The sequence below is a fragment of the Littorina saxatilis genome, linkage group LG12 (assembly GCF_037325665.1).
Source record: "Littorina saxatilis isolate snail1 linkage group LG12, US_GU_Lsax_2.0, whole genome shotgun sequence".
Lineage (NCBI taxonomy): Eukaryota > Metazoa > Mollusca > Gastropoda > Littorinimorpha > Littorinidae > Littorina > Littorina saxatilis.
The window spans coordinates 82,330,062-82,352,521 of record NC_090256.1 but is presented as its reverse complement, the minus strand read 5'-3'; the positions used below and the strand labels follow the sequence as shown (position 1 = coordinate 82,352,521).

At 48.1% G+C, this 22,460-nt stretch overlaps 1 protein-coding gene across 1 annotated transcript in view; it reads right to left on the bottom strand.

Moving 5' to 3' along the window:
• The window catches only part of LOC138982944 (condensin complex subunit 3-like), a 32,473-nt gene that overhangs the window by 5,518 nt on the left and 4,495 nt on the right, over positions 1–22,460 (bottom strand). Inside the window, exons 7-16 of the mRNA XM_070356340.1 lie at positions 22,019–22,168; positions 20,629–20,745; positions 19,844–20,057; positions 19,322–19,498; positions 18,184–18,291; positions 17,230–17,349; positions 4,796–5,104; positions 2,791–2,972; positions 1,637–1,811; positions 761–931 (exon numbers count right to left, since the gene is read on the bottom strand). Of these exons, the coding sequence (XP_070212441.1) occupies positions 761–931; positions 1,637–1,811; positions 2,791–2,972; positions 4,796–5,104; positions 17,230–17,349; positions 18,184–18,291; positions 19,322–19,498; positions 19,844–20,057; positions 20,629–20,745; positions 22,019–22,168 (1,723 nt within the window). The remainder of the gene's footprint in view (positions 1–760; positions 932–1,636; positions 1,812–2,790; positions 2,973–4,795; positions 5,105–17,229; positions 17,350–18,183; positions 18,292–19,321; positions 19,499–19,843; positions 20,058–20,628; positions 20,746–22,018; positions 22,169–22,460) is intronic.

Below are 22,460 nucleotides of genomic sequence, written 5' to 3'. Positions count from 1 at the left end.
CTTGGTCAGAACAGCCCTACAGTTTAGGTAATGCTTGAAAGAATACAACAACTGCTGGGTGGTAAAGTTCAGTCACAATCAATCTATAGGGCTTAAGTCTACCGATACTTTGCTTTCTACTGACGGCACCAACACAATAAAAGACAAGAAGAGACACTGATAACTAAAAGATCATCCAGGCTTTAAGGTGACTTTTTTCCAACAGTTACGTGTTAGGGGTCATCTGCACTCTTGTTCACAATCTAATTGTGTATCAGGTTTAGACTGTTTACATTTGTTCCGAAGTGGTACAAAATTATTACAACCACTCAAAAGGATCCAAGGCGAGTTATTTACTAAATAACTTACCTTTCAATAGCGGCTACCTGTCCATAACCATTTTTGGCAGGGTGGTTTTAGGCCAAAAAAAAAATAGGTGTGGTTACGGTAACATAGCCAAGAAAAATAGGGTAGGAAGGTAGGCAATCACTTTTTTTTTTCTCACTTTTTTTTCTAATGTGTACAAATTAAACCTACTTGACAGGGAAATAAGTGTGCGACTCGAGCGCTTTCGCTTTCATTGCGTTTTCTGCACTCGTTTTCTTGTTTTTTGTGGGGTTTTTTGACAAATGTAATAAAAAGTTATAGGGTCGGCCCCTAAAAATAGGGTAGGTCGGGTTACCGTAACCACACCTATTTTTTTTTTAGGCCTTATCGAAAAGTTCCACAAACAAACAAGAAGAGACACACACAAAAAGCACAAGCCATAACTGTGGCTAACCTCCATCATCTGTGTGCAGAGGACAGAGAGGTCCTTGAGGTGCGTGTGGTTGTCCTGGCTGAGGTAGAGCTGGTTGAGGATGCGTGTCCACAGCCTGAGCTGGAAGGACTGGGGGTTGGACAGGATCTCGTTGCACACCTTGACCGCAATGCTGTCGTGACATGGGTTCTCCTGAAAACACAACAGTGCAGCCATTCATAATCATTTTCATTTTCATTACTTTATTTCCCATCCCTGGGAAATTCGGGTCGCTTCCTCCCAGTGGAAAGCTAGCAGCAACAGAGTCGCGCTACCCAGGTGTCTACATGTTTAGGTTTAATCAGACACCTGCACTTATGGCAGAATGACCGAGGTCTTTTACGTGCAACAGTGGTAACACGGGGGTGGAACATGGATACCGTCTCCGAGTCTGCACATAAAGTACCCGTGTCCGTCCCGGCCCGAATTCGAACCTGCGACCTTTCGATCACAAGTCCAGTGCTCTACCAACTGAGGTACCAGGCCCCATCACCAACACTGAAATAACAGGGCAGCTGTTAAATATCATTTACGCTACACAAGGGATCATGTAAACTGAATGTGTTTGCTATTTTACCAGCAGGGGGGCCTTGTTGGTCGGTCAAATTGAGTAAACGTTCGCACCTGTCCTTTTGTTTTTACAGCACTCCCCAGGTTTTTTTCTTTTTCCTGCCCTGAGACTTCCGCTGTGAATTTGGAATCTTTATCATGCGCATTTGTGCACACAGGGTGTTCGGACACCAAGAAGAGTGCTCAAAGTTGACTGGAAATTAAATCCCTCGCCGAATGTGGGGGTCAAACCCATGTCGACAGCGACAAAAGGGCACCACGGTAACTCCAAGCAACCACAGTGCTTACCCTGACAACGGTGTTGTCGGCCTGCGAAGACACCAGTCGCTGTGCGTGGGTGAGCTCCACCAGAAAGTCTGCCACGTTGCTGGGGTTGACGCTGTTGATGGGGGAGGTGGTGGGGGCGTTGAGGATAGTGCGTAGCGTGGGCATGAAGGCTTCCTCAAACAGCTGCTGGTTGGCACTGAAACCGTTACAACCAGAGACTTCAGGATCTGGAATGTGTGCAAATATGAAGGCAGAAAACCAAGGTCTACAGACAGGAAGGTGCAAAGCAGTGTTACACTCAATGTTCTACACAAAAAGAAAAGGAGTTAGAAGAAACAAAAGAAAGTACAAACCAACAAATGGAAAAAAACAGAAGCATAATAACAGATGCTGTGTCACATTAATTCAACCGACAAGCACAGAATTGCAAAGATTATGGCAAACTTCACACGACAGAAACCTTAGGATAGACACTGCGTCAAAGAACCCTGATTTTCCCTCTCAACATTTGTCACCACGAAGAAAACTGAACTGAACTGAACTGAACTTTATTTAACAAGAAATGTACTGCAAGACACAAAAGCAAGCACTAGTGTGGGTGCCAGCACCACATCATGACATGCATTTTTTGCATGATGTGTTTGTGAGTCAATATCCCTTGTGTACGGTGCAACTAGTTTTACCACTACCACAGCGACACAAATTTCTTGACCGACATTTTCTACCTCAGTCAATTGTCTTATTCCTGTCACTTCACATATCTTCTGCAACTAACCACATCTGGTACCTGCTATGAATGGATACCCTTAGGACCACCAAAATGTGTCCCTGAACAACAACCAAACACTACTTCGCAGGTGGCCTGTTACGACATGTATATTTTGTTCAAGATAACAGACAAGGGACAACAAAAGGTGTTCTTTATTGAAAATCAAAAATCAAGAAAGGTAACATACTGGAACTTTTAATTTATGACAAAACACTGCAATCACGGTACTTTGACCCAAAGACAAGGTTTAATTTTTAACAAAACAAAACATTACAATCACAGTACTTCAACCCAGTTCCAATAACTCACCATTCTTGGTTTTTTAATTCTGAATTTTGGAACGTTAGCAGTCTTTAGATTTCTGTTCTTTAGTGGGAGGTGTCCTCTCATGGGAGGTAGCCCAAACCTGTCAGTGAAGGCGAAGATGGGGAAGAAGGTGCCGAGCGTGTGTCTGAGAAGGGCGTCCTCCTCGGCCAGGGGGTTGTACCACAGCAGGAGGAGACGAGACAGGAGGCCTGCGGAGAACACTCGCCCCGACATCAGCAACTTGGCCAGACCCTCCGCCACTACACTGCGCAGCTCTCCACTCTGCAGACATCAATACAAGTTATCAGTAACCATGACAACAACTTGGCCAGACCCTCCGCCACTACACTGCGCGGCTCTCCACTCTGCAGACATCAATACAAGTTATCAGTAACCATGACAACAACTTGGCCAGACCCTCCGCCACTACACTGCGCGGCTCTCCACTCTGCAGACATCAATACAAGTTATCAGTAACCATGACAACAACTTGGCCAGACCCTCCGCCACAACACTGCGCGGCTCTCCACTCTGCAGACATCAATACAAGTTATCAGTAACCATGACAACAACTTGGCCAGACCCTCCGCCACTACACTGCGCGGCTCTCCACTCTGCAGACATCAATACAAGTGATTAGGAACCATGCCAGCAAGGAAAGATACAGAGGAACCCACTTGTTTAAACCTCTAAACATCTGAGGATATCAGGTCTTACAAAGGAGGGAGTTATAAAATGGAGGTAACTTACAGAGGTTTTCAACAGAAAATCTGACGGGCACAGTGGCGTGGTGGTAAGACATCGGCCTCCTAATCGGAAAGTCGTGAGTTCGAATCCCGGTCGCTGCCGCCTGGTGGGTTAAGAGTGGAGATTTTTCCGATCTCTCAGGTCAACTTATGTGCAGACCTGCTCGTGACTTAACCCCCTTCGTGTGTACACGCAAGCACAAGATCAAGTGCGCACGGAAAAGATCCTGTAATCCATGTCCGAGTTCGGTGGGTTATAGAAACACAAAAATACCCAGCATGCCTCCCCCGAAATCGGCGTATGCTGCCTGAATGGCGGGGTAAAAAACGGTCATACACGTAAAATTCCACTCGTGCAAAAAACACGAGTGTACGTGGGAGTTTCAGCCCACGAACACAGAAGAAGAAGAACAGAAAATCTGAGAAAACTGTCTTAAAAGGGAAGGAGTCTTAAGTCGCAGGGTCTTTAAAGGGGGGTTCCACTGTACCTTCATTCATTAGAGCACACATGCATTGCTATGCTGTGAAACTCCTCATTATAAAAGTACATCCAGACAATAATAAACAGTAGCTGTCAGCAAAGATTTCACTATTGCAGTCAGAAACTATCCATTCTGAAAGCATGACAAAATTAACAGTACAAGAAGAGTGGTCAAACTTAGAAACATGTTGGGTTTTTCAGCATAAATAGGGATGGTAACATTTGTTGCAAAACTATTAAACAGGCAGATTTTGCAACAAAGTGCGACAGACCCTGCATTTTGACAGTTGCAGAATGCACTAAGCCATCCAGGATCCGCAACAGGCAAATACTTTGTGTCGATCTTTACTGCCTCTAAAACCAGTTTTAACAAAATCAGGATCATAAAGGAAGGAGAAGACGACGGAGGGGGGGGTCTTAAAAACGGGGATTTCACTGTATCTTTTACTATTCATCTTCTTCTTCGTTCATGGGCTTAGACTCCCGCGTTCACTCATGTTTTTAGCACGAGTGGATTTTTACGTGTATGACCGTTTTTACCCCGCCATTCAGGCAGCATACGCCATTTTTGGGGGAGGCATGCTGGGTATTTTCGTGTTTCTTTAACCCACCAAACTCTGACATGGATTACAGGATCTTTTCCGTGCGCACTTTGTCTTGTGCTTGCGTGTACACACATACGAAGGGGGTTAAGTCACTAGCAGGTCTGCACATAAGTTGACCTGGGAGATCGAAAAAATCTCCACTCTTAACCCACCAGGCGGCAGCGACCGGGATTCAAACTCACGACCTCCCGATTAGGAGGCCGACATCTTACCACCACGCCACTTCGCCCGTCCCTTTTACTATTCAAATTGACTGTAAAAACCCAGACCCACCTCACTGTCCAGTGTGGAGCTGAGGATGGTGATCAAGTTGGACGCGGCCTTGCTCCACCCAGACTCGGAATGCTCCCCTTCCCCTCCTTCTCCTTCCCCCTCAGTTGCCGACGTCTCACTCTCCTGGCTGTTTTCAAGCAGGTCTCGGCTGTTGTCGTTTTCGTCATCATTGTTATCCTTGGTGTCGTCAGTGGCGCCAGTCTGAGCTTCAGAACTGTCTTCGAAAGCTCCCAGGCCATAGACGTGGATCAGGTCAAAGAGAGATTTGACGGAGGTCACTCTCACGCACTCCACATCCACTTGTGACGCCTGTCATAAAAGAAAAAGGTTTCCATAAAACTGGCTGAAGAAGAGATAATAAAACAGTTGAGAGCCTTAACTGCCTCATTCAGTTGTTTCTGTATGCCATCTGGTATAATCTGTCTTCAATACTTGTACAGTACAAATGGGTTTTTCTCTCTTCACCCAGACAAAAACAATAACTTTTGCATCAAAACCCACCTGATGACAATGACCTCATTACAATTACAACAGCTTGTGTGCTGCTTTCACCAGCTTCAAGACAGACAACAGACAGGATATCATGTGACCAATGCATATAATTATACTCTGTCCTGCTCTTTTTTATTGTAAAACAGAATTGCCTCCAACCATAACTGCCAAGCTCCTCTCCCTGTGCCTGCCCCCTTCTTGATTTTCATTCAATAATAGACAAATTCCTTAAATAACTCTGTAGAGTTTAAATCCAAAATTTTAATAATAAATTTTCATTTAATTAATATACTTACCCAACTCACATATAGCAATTAACTCTAGTTCAGTGCTGGTAACGCTGTACGCGTTCCCCTTGGTAACAAGGGAGACCACCCTAAAAAAGAGTGATCCATCCCATAATATCAGACCGATGCCCGGTCCAACATCCGTATGCGTGCGCATACGCCGCCATTTGTATCATTCGAACGAAGCCCAACTCACTACTTTTTTAGAACCCAATACCACCACAGCGGGGAGGCGGGAGGGTTTAAACGATGTGAGTTGGGTAAGTATATTAATTAAATGAAAATTTATTATTAAAATTTTGGATTAAATTACATATTATTACCCAACTCACATATAGCAGATTGCTACTATAGGTGGTGGGTACATAGCGAAATTATGATATTAGAACCTGTCCTGCGACTACCATAACAGGTAACGCGGAACTGCCGTCCTGTATCAAGACGTCTCTGAGGTAGAAGTTAATAAAAACCTCCTCAGACCGCCAGTAAGCCGACTCCAGAACTTCAGCCCAAAACAAGGCCCGACCGGAGGACTGCCAAAGAGAAGGCCCATGCCCTTGCCTCATACGTTCTAGCTATAGTGAAAGGCAAAACTGCCCTAACGTCTCCAGACTGTGTTTGTCAACAGGTAAACCCCCGTGTGATCAACATGGAGACTCACTTGGTTAAAGTCCCTTTCGCAATATCCTTACACCCGCTGTGTTAAGTGATATCATAAAACCTTCCGACTTTCTGACCAATGCCAAGTCCGTGACAGGTACCTTCTGAGCGTCCTCACGGGACAGACAACCACATCAAGCTCCCCAGGAGCAAGAAACCAGTGTAGCAGTCCATCTAGGTAAGGTTGACTACCAAACGTCATACCTCTACCAGAGTAGATAGACCTACTTCCCTCCTAAAATCAGTGTTTAACGTCGTTTCCAACCGTTCAAGGTTAAATCACGACGGAGAAGAAGATAAGGCAAAAGCCCTTTGATACAATGATCTAACAAGATCCGTGAAAGTCAGAAAAATCTTTGAAACTCAAAAAGTTAAACTGGCTAAACGTGACTCAAAAGAAGCCAACTTCTTGCTCCAAGAATTGAAAAGCAAATGGAAGCTGGTTGACCCCATTTATCGCTTAAATGCCGAGGTTAAATCACGACAGAGAAGAAAGATAAGGCAAGCGACCTTTAGATACAAAGAACTAACAAGCTCCGTGCGAGTCAGAAAAATCTTCGAAAACCGAAAAGTTTAATTGGCTAAACGTAACTCTAAAGAAGCCAAACTCTTACCTCATGAATTGAAAGCGTAATTCGAAGCTTGTTTCCCCATTTTCCGCTTAACTGCCGGAAAACTTAAAAGAAACCCACAAGTCATAGATCGATCTTTCTTAAAAAGGCTGTCTTTATTCAAAATAGCCAGAAAGCACGCTTACTCCCACTTCTCGCAGCAGCTACTAGAGTAAGCTTGGCCGTTTCCCGTGTTAAACAGTCAGGCTAGCCGTTAAAAAGGGTTAAAGCAAAGCTGCACCGAGCTGTACCAATGTGACAAAAATCTCATAAAGTCTTAGAATAAGACATGGAAGACAAAAGGGAAACCCAAAAAGGAAGGTGGATAGCCACCTGCAATACACGGAACGACGAGGAGTTCTTTCCGTAAGAAAATAAGCACTTTGAACCACGCCAGTCAAGTGGCAAGTGAACAAAACACAAAAAAACCCTATAAAGACTCTGAACCAAATCCAGAGTTGAGGCGGAAGCCCCTGAGTATCTCAAGGATACCCCTACAGTAGACATCCGTGCAATTCGAATGTGAGAAAGCAAAAAAAGCCTTCTTGCCAGCCTTAAGAGGTCTGGACACCAAGACTGCAAAGACCCGTCTGTGCGACCGAAAGGGTCGCCGAACAGCTCTATAAAAGAGCCCTGTGAAAGCGAGGGTGTCAAGCCAAAGCTAAAATAGACAACAGCCAGCCTGAAGCTTTTTGTTTGGAAACAAAAAACCGCCAAGGCCTGCCTAAAGCTTTCCCTTTTACCATGAGCTTCTCTTAGAAGGAAAAACCCCGCGTGCATAGCAGCGGATTCAAAGAGATAACTTTCAAACGAGAAAGAGATTAAAGTCACGCCAAAAGAACAAAACTTTAAAGGCAGAGGCTTACTCCTAGGTAAAAGACGGCAAAGCAACATCCTTTGTATCTGCGTCCTGTAGGACCACAAAGATAGCCATTCAGAACGTAACCGCCCAGGCGAGAGAAAATAAAAACAAGTACAAAAGAGCCCATCAAAAAGAAAAGATGAGACAATCTACCCGAGCTAGGAGATCTTGATCTTACAGACAGTTTCTCCTAGCTATCAAAAACCCGATGGATGTTTGCCAAACCCGAGGGCGGTTCCGTAGAACGCAAAAAGAGAACCTAAGTTCTTAGGCTTGGAGTTAACCGAAGCCTACAGAAAGAGCTCCGTGAGTGACACGCTACTTGAGCGTGCAACACAAGCCAAAGCACCCTCGCCGCAGGTATAAAGTCAAGCGTTGTCCACCAAGGAAGAGCCAAGTGGTGACAAAGAAGACTCGCTTGTGAAAACTTCCACAAGCACAAAGGATCCCGACGGAGGATCTAAGGGCTTGACACTCAAAGATTCTCCTCGGAAAGCTCAAAACAACTACGAACTGCCGCGAACAGCGACACAAGTGAAGTAAGAGCCTCCCTCCTGTTCAAAAGCATTATAATGATCATCGAAATGATGAGACCCAGTCACCCATCCCGATAAGGCGAAACTTGCCAACATCGGAAAAGTTTCGAAAAAAACAAAAACATTTCAAACGCCAGAACTCCATGACCGGATTTCCATCCACCTGTCCCATGCCAGCTGGAAGACTGGAAGGGGAAGTGGATACAGCCTGTATAACAGCAAAGGAACCGCAGTAACGGAACCGGAAGCCAAAAGCTGAAAAGTGCCGACTACCAACGCAGTGTTAACGGTAGAAGGCTGTCCCATCCTGTAACCGGAAGACGCAGCCGCAAAAGCGGAAGCGAAACCGGCCGTGGATTAGTAAACATGAGAACCAACCGGTTGTATAGAAACACACCGGAAGATTCCATAGAACCTCGACCCATTACAGCTGCGAGCGCCACTGCCCTTGCTAACTTGAAATGGAACCTGAATACAGTGCTAATCGTTAATGCGGAAGCACCTACATCTGAACAGCCGTCAAGCACAACCGTGCAATCCGGAAGCTGCCTTCCTGTTTGACTCAAATTATCCAACAAGGAACCAGCCTTACTGCTCGCTTCCTGCCCCCCGGGAGGAAGCGGAAGTCAAAACTACAAGACATATGCCATCTTCAGGGCAATGAACGACGATTCCCGGCCGCGGAAGTGAACTGCTGTTCCTCCGAACTCCGGAAGTCGTCGAACAAAGGCAGGGGTGGACGAGGCAAAAATATTCCTCAGCCACTCCTTCCTGTCAAGTCCTAAATGCCGTTTATCACTGCGCACATCACTGCGCTGGACACCTTGAACGGCAAGTTAAGTTGGGTGACATCCACCACCGTGGACACCTCTCCACACATCACCTTCCTACTCGGTATCAAAGTTAGGAAGGTGACCCCCCGAGAGACTCGCATGGTCAATCCAAGAATCACCCAGCCCAACAACTTCCTGCCCCCAGGGCGGAAGCTTACGTTGCCCAGCCACGAAAATGCGTGCTACATTCCTCGCGCGAACGTACACCACTTTCACCGGAGAACCCGGCTACACGTGGCCATATGCCAACTCCAGGGCAATGGACAACGATCCCCGAAAGCTGAAGAGAACATCCTGTTCCTCCGAACTTCCAGAAGTCGGAACCGGAAAGAGGTGGAGTCAGTTACGCCCTGCTCTCAACCACCCCTTCCGGTCAAAACTTTAATCAAAAATTTTAGTAATAAATTTTCATTTGATTAATATACTTACCCAACTCACATATAGCAATTAACTCTAGTTCAGTGCTGGTAACGCTGTACGCGTCCCCTTGGTAACAAGGAAGGCGCCTCTAAAAAAAGAGTGACATGAGACCCGTAAGGGTGTCTAAGCCAGCCCGGAAACGAGACTGCCTTCCGTATGCGCGCGCATACACCGCCATTTGCAATTCAATCTAAAGCGAAGCCCAACTCACACCTTTTTTTAGACCCAAACACCCACCACAGCGGGGAGGCGGGAGGGAATAAACGATGTGAGTTGGGTAAGTATATTAATCAAATGAAAATTTATTACTAAAATTTTTGATTAAATTACATATCTTACCCAACTCACATATAGCAGATTGCTACTATAGGTGGCGGGTACTCACCACGTTAAGAATGTAGAACCTGCCCTGCAGCCACCAAGGACGGCAAAGCTGAACTGCCGTCCTGACGACTTGAGGCTACATCCCTCAGGTAAAAGTGAATGAAAATGTCTTCCGACCGCCAGTATGCAGCCGCAAGAACTTCAGAGAGGCGTCCAGAACGAAGCACCGCTAAGGAAGACGCCCAAGCTCTCGCTTCATGTGTCCGGGACGAAGTAAGAGGTAACACGGCTCTGACATCGCCAGACTGGCTTTGCCACCAAATGTAAGCCTGCCTAATGGTGGTTGAGACCCATTTAGTCAGAGTGATCTTCGAAATATCCTTCCCTCTCACCGTGTTGAGTGAGATGAACAACAACTTTTGAGTTTTTGAGCGAATCGGTAGAGTCCTAGCCAGGTAGCTGCTGAGGGCCCTTACCGGACAATTACAAACATCAGGATCCCCCGGAGCCAGAACGCTGCTCAAGGGGGGAACACGAATACAAGGAGATAACTGACCAGGTTTTTGGTTTTTAGCTAAAAAATCCGGACGAAATTTCAAAGTAAAAGATCCATCCTTCTCTAAGGCAATATCTTTTGCCAAACCCGAGAGAGCGTGCACTTCGCTGCCACGCCTAGCAGTCGCGAGCAAAACAAGAAATAAAGTTTTCTTCGTAAGATTAGCCAAACTGGCTAAATGAAGAGGCTCAAAATCATCCGAAGCCAAAAAACGAAGAACTAAAAACAGATCCCACGCCGGGAGCTGTACCTTTGACCGAGCTAAATCAAGAGAGGCGCCCTTGATTACACTCGCTATCACGCCACTTAAAGTGATTTTATGGCCAAGCTGTCTAAGCGTAGAGGAAATAGCTGACCTTCTTACGCGCAAAGAGGAAGGAGAACCGCCCTGCTCCGCCAACCAGGATAAATGATTAGCTACGTGCATCGATCTCGGAGACAGAGGATCGACGCCGTTCTCTAAACACCATTTGGACCAGGAAGACCAATGCGAAGCATATACAGACTTGGTCGAATCCCTGTGCGCCTGCTGAACCAATTTCAAAGTCGAAGCTGTGGCACCCGCCCGGAGCAGAGAGCCTCGGACAGAATCCATCCGTGTAGCTGCAAGGCCTGAGGATTCTGGTGCGGAATGCCCGACCTGGGCTGCAACAGATCGCCCTTTCGAACCCCGAGAGGAATGGGTGGACGAACCGCCATGCGAACCAGATCGGGATACCAATGCTGGCTGGGCCAAAGAGGGGCCACCAACACCAGCGCCGGCCCTTCTAGTTCTGCTTTTCTTATCACCTTGCCGAGAAGGCAAAACGGTGGGAATGCATAAGCCTGCAGATTTGTCCAGTCCATCTCCAGAGCATTGACCCCCCAAGCTTGAGGGTCGGGAAACGGAGACACGAAAAGAGGGAGACGAGTCGAGTATCTCGTCGCAAACAAGTCGATGGGAGGCTTGCTTACTTGCGCCCAAAGGCGCTCCAGAGCCTGGTGGGAGAGAGTCCACTCCGAGTGTAAGATCTTGTTCCCTCTGCTGAGAGCATCGGCCAAGACATTGAGAGTGCCTTTCAGATAGACCGCTGACAGGAGAATGTTGTGCAAACTGCACCATGTCAGCAAGTGACACGCGCTGTCCGAGAGGACCTGAGAGCGAGTGCCCCCTTGACGGTTTAAGTAAGCCGCCACAGTCATGTTGTCGGTGTGAACCTTGACATGACTGTCTTCCAACAGAGGAAGAAACGCCCGAAGGCCCAGTGCTACTGCCTCTAGCTCCAGAACGTTTATGTGCCAAGAGGCCTGACTGACGTTCCACACACCGGACGCTGTCTGATCTGCAAGATGAGCACCCCAGCCCGACAGGGAGGCGTCCGTGAACAGATTGTTCTGAGGAGGCGGAGGAACAATAGGAACCCCCTGCGACACCCAGGGGAGAAGCCAAACACTTGTGGTCCGGCTGAACCAAGACCCCAACTCGATCTGAGCATTCCAATCTTGCGAAGTTTGGTCCCATAGCGCCTGCAGAGCTGCCTGAAACGGCCGTTTGTGCACTCTGCCTAGAGGAACAAGAGGCGCCATGGACTCCATCTGACCCAACAGAGAGTACAACTCCCGGGCCGTGGACAGACTCTCTCCGTAAAGAGAGCGGATAGAAGCCTGCAACTTGTCTACTCTCTTTTGCGACGGGCGAACCAACCAATCCAGAGTATTGAACTGCATCCCCAGATACGAGAAATCCTGTGACGGATCCAACTCCGACTTCACCCGATTGACCGTGAAACCGAGCTGAAAAGCCAGACTGAGCACTCTCTGCGTGTGCCTGCTGCAAAGAACCTGGTCCTGGTGCAAAATCAGCCAGTCGTCCAAGTAGGCTCTCAGACGCACCCCCTCCTGCCTCACAAGGGCACAGAGTTGACGAATGACCATTGTAAAAATCCAGGGGGCGAGCGAAAGCCCGAACGGGAGTGCTCGAAACTGGAAAACTTTCTCCCCCCAACGGAACCGAAGCCATTTCTTGTCTGACGGGTGCATGAGCACATGAAAATAAGCGTCGGTCAGATCCACAGACGTGACCCAGTCTCCTGGCCGCAAAGCCTCTCTCACTGAGGCCGGCGTCTCCATGGTGAATTTCACCACACGCAGGAACTTGTTCAAAGTTGACAAGTCTAGGACAGGTCTCCATGTCCCCGAAGCCTTGGGGACCACAAACAATCTCCCGTAAAAACCCGGAGACCCCTGATCGAGCACCTCCTCGATAGCCCCTTTCAACAGAAGGGATGCCACTTCCCCCTGTACGGCTGCCTTGGCCTCCGGGTCTCTCGGGAACCGAAAAGGCGGCGGAATTCTGGACAGAGGCGCCTTTCCCTCCGCCCAAAGAAGACGAAATCCCGAACGAATAATCCCCACGATCCACTCGCTGGACACCAAATGTGTCCAGGTAGCGATGGCCCTGGAGGGGCCGCCCGCCACCACCAAGGTGGGGGCCAACGGGATCAAAAGCTCGGGAAGACATCATTGGGGGTTGGGCTTACGCCCCGACCCCCGAGAACCACCAAATGAACCCCTCTTCTGATAAGGGGCACCACGCCCCCTGCCTCGTGAAGAGGAGCTCTGACTCTGCGCCTTGCCTCCCCCAAAGGAAGGAGTCTGCGTCTTGCCCTGAGTCTGCGTCTTGCCCTGAGTCTGTGGCTTGCTCTGCGACTTAGAAAAACCCTGATGCGCGATACGAGCAATGGCCAAGTCCCTAGCGTCATGAGTCTCTTTTTCCAGCGCGTCAAACGACGCCCGGCCCAAAAGAGACCCTTCCGTAAACGGAGAAAGTCTGAGAGACTCTATCGTACCTTTATCCCTGATCTTGGAGCCAGCAAGAAAGGCCGCTCTGCGGGAGAGAACCGCATGTGTGTAAAGCCTGGCTGACAAATGCATTTGTTCCTGCGTGACTTTGCCCAAAGTAGCCAAAAGAGTCGTCACATCCTCTGCCGAGGCATCAAAGCGGAATTCAAAAGGCTCCAGAGAGGTAGCAATAGACCGAGACAATGATCGCTGAAGCGATTCTGAAACCGAGGCTAGCTCCAGGAGAGACCTCCCTGTTTCTTCCAGAGACAACAGGGAAGCTTCTGAATAGGGGACCGATCTGTCTTTGCTATACCCATCCTCTCTCAAGGAGGCCAGCTCCGGAGTCACCGGCAGCACGGCCTTAGGCAAGGAAAAAGACTCTACCAAGCTGATAGGCCGAGAAGCAAGCTTGAAGTTCCGAACAGCAGAACCAGGAACCTGCCGCCCTGCTTGAGCCAGGTACGGCAAAGCCGAATCAGGGGCAACCCCATGCTGTGACAACAGCGGCACCATAGAGGACTGGGACAGCGTCTGATAGCGCGAAGTCGCCAAGACCGTAGCCATCTCAAACGCCACCGCAGGAGACTCACGGAAACGGAGCGAACACCTAGCGTCCTTAGCACTCCGAAAGTCTCCCAGAGCAGACGGAGGAGGTACCAACTGAGAGTTGCACTCCACCACTGCTTCCTCAAAATACTTAGATGCCGTAGTAGCAGCCAGGGCCACAGCCGAAGACAGCTTACGCGGCAAATTGAATCCAACGCCCTCCGCCTGACCGGAAGCGTCGTCATCAAAACAGTCGTCTTGCACCTCTGCGCAATCCGGAAGCTGATCCCCGTACTGACTACCATCGTCCAGCAGAGAACCAGCTTTACTGTCTACCCCCCGCCCAGAGGGCGGGGTCGGAAGCCACACACACTCGCCCCCGTCCCGAGACTGAGCAGAGTGCAGTGGAACTTCCTTACGTGTACCAGGGCTCTTACTCCCCACTGAAAGGCCGCCAAAGCGGGTTGAGTCAGCCGAGAGATAAGAACTTTCGCCCGGCCGCCATGCGCCTGAGGCTACTCGCTCCTGACCACGTGCCGAGTTTTGGCCGGAGAACCCGGTTACTAACTCAGCAGACATACCTTGTGAACGAGAAGGAACGCCGGAATGCGAACCCAAAAGCGGACACGGCACAATCTCATCATCCTGAGAGGCATGCACCTCCGCTCTCGTGACTGTAGTGGCAGGAGACGCACGAACGCTGGCAAGCGAAGAGACGCCGGCCACACCCGAGGGAAGAGAGCGAAGCTCCGCTCTCGTCGAAGTAATCTCGGCCGCTAAAGTAGACACCTGTGAACTAAGAGATAACAACAAAGCAGCAACATCAGCAGATGCCAACCCCGGCACCTCAGGGGGAGAATCCCCCTTAGCAGGTTTATTCACGTGCGCGGTCTTGTCAACCGGCTTCGCCGACAAAATGGCCGCTGTCTTGTCTACCGGCTTAGCGGGCAAATCAACAAACACATCAAAAGATTTTTTTGCAAGAGTATCTTCACCAGAAACGGATTGTTTAGTCTTCCTAGAAGATTCTTTAGAAGAAGTGGGCGCAGCAGCTACCTTTTTAGGCGTACACCTCTTCTTGGCATTGTCGGCCATGACACAACAAAGACTCACGAAAAAATTTTGCAGAAAAGAAAAAATTTTCTCAAGTCCAAAATACGGCCAACAACGCTGCCAAAATCAAGAAAAAAACAAGAACGATCTCACCTCAACAGTAGTAGAGAAGTCCAGATGCAAGAAGATACCAAGAGGAACAACAAAGTCAAAAGACTAAGTCAAAAACGGCTGAAACAGCCGGAGCGTACATCAAATGCGACCAGTCTCACTGGCGCTGAGCTTTGGATTGAATTGCAAATGGCGGTGTATGCGCGCGCATACGGAAGGCAGTCTCGTTTCCGGGCTGGCTTAGACACCCTTACGGGTCTCATGTCACTCTTTTTTTAGAGGCGCCTTCCTTGTTACCAAGGGGACGCGTACAGCGTTACCAGCACTGAACTAGAGTTAATTGCTATATGTGAGTTGGGTAAGATATGTAATTTAATGTCGTTTTCCGCTGCCCACGTCACTGCGCTGGACAACTTGAACGGCAAGTTAAACTGGGTGTCGTCCATCCCATGGACGCACCCTCGTTAACCTTCCTGCTCGCCATCGTAGTCAGGTAGGTGACCCCAGAATGACACCCATGGTCAGCCCCAGAGTCACCAAGAACTTAAATGCCATTTCCGTTAGCCCACGTCACTGCGCTGGACAACTAAAACGGCAAGAAAGCTGGGTGTCGTTAGCCTTCCTGCTCGCCATCGAGTCAGGTAGGCCACCGCGGCCTATTCAGTCACACCGCCCTGCTGGAAACCAGACGCAGGAGGTTGACCTACAGATGGACACCCGCGGTCCGTCTCTCAAGGCTGGGAATCCTCTACCACTGAGGCATCCCCGTCCTCCGCCCTACCCTCCGACTCGAGATCAAGCTCAGAGCCAGGAGGCAGAACATCAGACAGTTTATCGTCGGCAGAACCGACCACTTCCTGCCCCCTGGGCGGAAGAGGACTAAAACGGTCCCCGATATTCTCATTAAGAGACGTACGGAGGCGTTCGTCCTTTCGCTGCTCATAAGAACTCTCACGGCCTCCAACGCACGAGAGAGCCCCCTGAGCTCGCACACCGGCAAGCGGTGTAGACATACCTTGTACTGGTGTCACATTCGGGAGAGACACCAAGTCGGTACCCCCATCCTGCGAAGCATGGACATCCGCCCGAGTCACAGTCGCCGAAGGCTAAGCGGAAGTCGAAGCCGGAACTGCAGGCGACCGCCGGATCTTGGTTAAGGAAAAAACATCAGAAACACCCGACGGAAGCGCACACAATTCCTCCCGAGTGGAAGATAACCCAGACGCTAAAGACGAAAACTTGAGAGCTCAGCGTCAACAATAAAGAAGCAACGTCGGCTGGCGCTAACCCAGGGCAGCCAGGCGAAACAGAAGCAGAAGAAGCTACACCAGAACGACTACTCTTGTCAGAAAGTAAACAAGTCTGACCGGAAGATTGTTCGTACGTCTGCTAACACGGGAGACTTAACAGAAGTTGACTCAGATGACACAGACGCGGACTTCCCTGCGCCCTTATCTCTCCTTGAGCTTCTTTTCGGAGGCGTAACGTCAGCTACCTGCCTCGAACTAAGCTTCCGTTTAGCGCTATCAACAAGCGCAGCCTCCGCCATAGCAAACGACTCACGAAAAATTTCACAGAAAACAATTTCAGAAAAATTTCACAAGTACACACGAGCGACGAAAACGTCGCTAAAGTTACAACAAAAACGGAAAGATCTCACCACACAGCATAGGTACAGGTGTAAAGTAAAGGCGGCGACCAAGGGGAGAAGCCAAAGCAAAAGACTCTGGCGAAAAGCTGAAGACAGCAGGAGCGTACATCAGGAGCGTCCTACCCAGTTGAACCGCTGAGAGAGAATGATACAAATGGCGGCGTATGCGCACGCATACGGATGTTGGACCGGGCATCGGTCTGATATTATGGGATGGATCACTCTTTTTTAGGGTGGTCTCCCTTGTTACCAAGGGGAACGCGTACAGCGTTACCAGCACTGAACTAGAGTTAATTGCTATATGTGAGTTGGGTAATAATATGTAATTTAATTGGTCATGAAAGAGTTAACACTGTTGCTTTTATTGAGGCAAACTTTCCACACGTGATCCTTGTCAACATGTTTCAGACAAACCCCTCGCTAGTGACTGGCCAATAATATAGGTCATTAGGAAAGTTTGCAGCAATAAAAGCTAGAGTATTCACTCTTTTACAATGCATACAAATCCAACAGAGCAATTTCCAAACATCATTTATTGTGGATGGAACCACTACACAAAGTTTCAAAAGCTCTAAGCATATTATGATATAACATTCGTCCACCCCCACCCCCACTGACCTAATTCCACAACAAATAAAAGGGGTAGCAACAAGAAAGTTGAGCGTTAACCTGCATGAGCACAGGGAGGTGGAATTTGATGATGTCACGCTTGAGCTGGCAGCACATTCCCACTGCCTTCACTGCCAGGTTACGCACTGCCGCCTCCTGGTTTGTAATTCCTGGCAAAATCTGTAGGCACAAGTCATTGAATGAGACACAAAACAACATACTGTTCTTATCATAACTCCTACAAGGGCAATGAGGCTGCGGTTTTTAGTTTTTATGCCGTGTACAAACTTGTTTAGTTTTCAAAGACCTGCTGTTTGTTTATTATTGTTTTTTGTCTTGAGATCCCAGGCCGTCATGCTAGACTGATTCAGCATAGATCTTATTCTCTTCCAAAAACCCAATGCTCTTGAAACAAACTAGCCAACTAACCAATATACATGTACTGAACTTTCAGAAATATGCAAATAATCCCCGATTTAAGACTTCCTGCCTTATGTTTGTTTGTTCGTTCATGGGCTGAAACTCCCACGGCTTTTACGTGTATGACCGTTTTTACCCCGCCATTTAGGCAGCCATACGCCGCTTTCGGAGGAAGCATGCTGGGTATTTTCGTGTTTCTATAACCCACCGAACTCTCACATGGAGTACAGGATCTTTTTCGTGCGCACTTGGTCTTGTGCTTGCGTGTACACACGGGGGTGATCGGATACCGAGGAGAGTCTGCACACAAAGTTGACTCTGAGAAATAAATCTCTCGCCGAACGTGGGGACGAATTCACGCTGACAGCGGCCAACTGGATACAAATCCAGCGCGCTACCGACTGAGCTACATCCCCGCCCTTCTCTGCCTTATAACTCATAAGACCTTACTTTTCACATGTCTGTTCATAACCTCTATGAATTTACTTCCATTTTGAGAGTAAACTCCCTCCTTTTCAAGACTTCATTTTCTCCGGGATTTTTAGGTCTTAACACGAGGGTGCCACTGTAATCGAAAAGATGTTTTTATCTCACCTGGGTTTCCACCAACATCTGTAGCGTAGGGGTCAGGGCCTTCAGCGGCAATGTCTCCAGCATCTCGCAGATGATGGTCAAGCACTTGACCATTGTCGCTGGATCATTCTGTGGAAAGCAACCCATTATCCATCAACAGTCAAACTCTGCCATCACTGATGTCAGTCAACAATTTCGTTCTCATCACCAATACAATCAACAAAGCGATAAAGAACCAAAAGACTTGCTGCAGTGACTTGGAATGATGATCCCTTGCCCATGTTGAAGCCTGGCCAGATCTGTGGTGAGAGAAATTCAAGTTTTACGCCCTCACGGCAAAGCCATTAGGGGCATGTTCCCGGGTTTTACCCCGACCCTAGATGAGATCCACAAGTGTATGCGTGTTTAGGTGGTATCAGCCATCTGCACTTATGGCAAAATGATCGAGGTCTTTTACGTGCCAGTGTGGTGACACGAGGGTGGGGACATGGATACCGTCTCTGGATCTGCACATAAAGTTGACCCTTGTCCATCCCAGCCCGGATTCGAACCCACGACCCGCGGATCACAAGTCCAGTGCTCTACCACCCGAGTTACCTGACCGGATCTGAGATGGATCTCTGGATCACAAGTCCAGTGCTCTACCACCCGAGTTACCTGACCGGATCTGAGATGGATCTCTGGATCACAAGTCCAGTGCTCTACCACCCGAGTTACCTGACCGGATCTGAGATGGATCTCTGGATCACAAGTCCAGTGCTCTACCACCCGAGTTACCTGACCGGATCTGAGATGGATCTCTGGATCACAAGTCCAGTGCTCTACCACCCGAGTTACCTGACCGGATCTGAGATGGATCTCTGGATCACAAGTCCAGTGCTCTACCACCCGAGTTACCTGACCGGATCTGAGATGGATCTCTGGATCACAAGTCCAGTGCTCTACCACCCGAGTTACCTGACCGGATCTGAGATGGATCTCTGGATCACAAGTCCAGTGCTCTACCACCCGAGTTACCTGACCGGATCTGAGATGGATCTCTGGATCACAAGTCCAGTGCTCTTCCACCCGAGTTACCTGACCAGAACTGAGATGGTCAGCAGAACTGTTTCCACAGGAAGGACTGTGCCCTTGGTAAAACCGGCACAATACCACCCACCTTTTCCGTCTTAACCTCCTCCACGGTAGGTTCCGCGGAGGTGAGGAGGGAGCTCCTCTCCATCTCCAGGGAGTGCAGGGACTCCTTCAGCTGTGCCGCTCGCTGGAACTCCTGGTTCTTCACACACTCCTCCATCTCCTCTCTCGCCTGGTTCAGCTCCACCCTCACCTTCGCAATCTGAAGCAAAATCATTACCATGTACAAATTCTTCATCATTGGCAAAATTTCTCCTTTTGCTTCTAGGCTGCGGTTTTAAAGAACTCTTGTTCAATGATTCATTTTTGGGGCTAGGTTAGAGGTGCTTTTCTTCCTGTGTAAATTATCTTGTGAAACACCATAGATCCACAAGCCGTTACAAATTTACGGAGTTAATCCTACCGATGTTAACCAATAATGTTTAAGTGAAGGGCTCGGAGAACGTCCAAAAGTCGGCAACACATTAACATATGGTTTTGTCCTCTAAACCACTAAAGATTGACACTGTTAGAGTCTCACAGAACCCCAGGGTTCACCAAGGTTCACCTTGAGGTCAATCTTGCGTCGTTCCTCAGAGCTGACGCCTTTCTCCACAGTGGTGATTGGCTCACGGATCTCGGCCACGACCTCGGCCAGGTAGTTAACGAGGGAGTCCGTTGAGGAGTGCAGGGAGCGCAGACAGGGCAGGAGATGCGCTACCAGGGAGTACGACACAGCCTGTGACAGCAGCATCTTGTGTAGCAGCTTCTCCACAGCTTTCCTGAAAGCATCATCATATTAATGCACAAGGACCTATAAAGTACTATGGAACGCCTTCTTAAGAACCCCTAATTTAAGACTTCCTGAGTTTAAGACCCTGTTTTCTCAGACTTTCTGCTCATTACCTCTGTAAATTTACCCCCATTTCAAGATTCCCTCCTTTTTAAGACCTGACTTTTTTCCCCACTGTTTCTATATTATCTGTACCTCATGGATTTAACGAAAATCAGGAACTCAGTTCCTTTATTCAGGAATTCCTGCTGGAAACCTTTATCCTTGTAACAGACACAAAACATAAGGCCAAAAAAAAAAAAAAATAGTCTGTTTACGGTAACCCGACCGACCCTATTTTTTTCGCGCGACCCTAGACTTTTTTTTGGCATTTGGGGGAAAAAAAAAAATAAATAAATAAAATCTTTTGGTTTTTTTTTGCAAAATAACGTAAAAATATGGTTTTTTGAAAAGAAAAAAAATAATAAAATAAAATCCCGACCTACCGACCCTATTTTTTGGGCCTATGTTACCGTAAACAGACCTTTTTTTGGGGGGGGCCTAAAGGAAACCCTTTTCACCTGCATGCCTGGTCAGTGAGGTCCATACAGGTGAAGATGTTGAGCAGCTGCTGGACGATGAACTCCAGCTCCAGTTGTTTGTCCAGGTCCTGACACCCCTCCAGCTGTGTCACCACACTGTCAAATAAAACAGAAAATTACAGTGGAACCCCCCTTGTAAACCCCCCCCCCCCCCCCCAATTTAAGACTTGATCCCTTTTCAGACCCTGTTTTCTTAGACTTTCTATTCATGACCTGTGTAAATGTACCCCCCATTTTAAGACTCCCTCCTTTTTAAGACCTGATTTTGTCAGCTTTGTGGAGGTCTTGAAGGGGGGGTTCCACTGTATTTAATTTAAAAGGTACACACTTTTTTCTTTTTTCTTTTGCGTTCGTGGGCTGAAACTCCCACATACACTCGTGGTTTTTTGCACGAGTGGAATTTTACGTGTATGACCGTTTTTTACCCCGCCATTTAGGCAGCCATACGCCGTTTTCGGAGGAAGCATGCTGGGTATTTTCGTGTTTCTATAACCCACCGAACTCTGACATGGATTACAGGATCTTTTTCGTGCGCACTTGGTCTTGTGCTTGCGTGTACACACGGGGGTGTTCGGACACCGAGGAGAGTCTGCATACAAAGTTGACTCTGAGAAATAAATCTCTCGCCGAACGTGGGGACGAACTCACGCTGACAGCGGCCAACTGGATACAAATCCAGCGCGCTACCGACTGAGCTACATCCCCGCCCTGGTACACACTCATTATAACAAAAAAAGCATTCACTCTTCCGTCAAATTCATCATACTGTACAATGCACACAAAAGCTCAGTGTCTACAACACATCAAACTTTACTGTAAAATGTCGACTCTTAGCGTTATGCCAAATACTCATGCCAGATGCCACTCTCCACCGGCCCGATGCAATACACACAGAGCCTGATGACACATGACTCACTGTTGCTTTCCTCTTTCCCTAACTGAATGCAGTCTTCCAAAGAGACGTCCATCTCAACACCGAATGCACAATCAAAACAAAAGTAATGCGAAGCGACATTTACAAAATATCGCATGAGTGCATATTACAAGACCTCTCTTCTTTAGGGAATGAGGATCTGCCAATTATTTGCAAAGTGTGCAAATAACTGTGTACAGCTGCATTTGTATTTTTGTTCCCTTTTAGGCTTTATGTCATAGCTTGTGAGTCCAGGGGTAAGACTTTAGCATGAAATACTCAACTACGTACATTAAAAAAAGTAAGCTTCTTCTTCTTCTGCGTTCATGGGCTGAAACTCCCATGTACACTCATGTTTTTTGCATCTGATCCACTATGCCACTGCACACACACCCCCCCCCCCCCAAAGTAAGCAAATTGGAAAAAATGAACAAAGAAAATGTCCAGTGGATCTACCTGTCCAGGTAAGAGCAGAAGGGCAGACAGGCAGGTAGAACCATGTCCAGGTGTTCCTCAAAGTCTGTGCCCGCTTTGTGCACGTGATGGCACAGCTCCTGCCAGTACATGGCGCTCTCACACGTCAGTTTGTCTGGCGAAACAAGGCAGCTGAAACACACATACGGCAAAATAAATTCAGTGCTTCTCAACTGAGACATTATCTTGTCCAGTTGAAGTGAAACAGCTGCAACACACACAACACAGGATGAATTGCAGCTTCACTAAAAGATGGTACTCTGTAGTATGCATTATCACATTCACTTATCAGACTGACGCAGCAAATATTAAACATCAGCTTCAACACACACAAGTAAAATGAGATTTTGATTTACACGTAAGATGGGGAAGTCTCCCCTTGAATGCAAGACTACCGCTGTGGTCAGTTTGTCAAGCACAATCA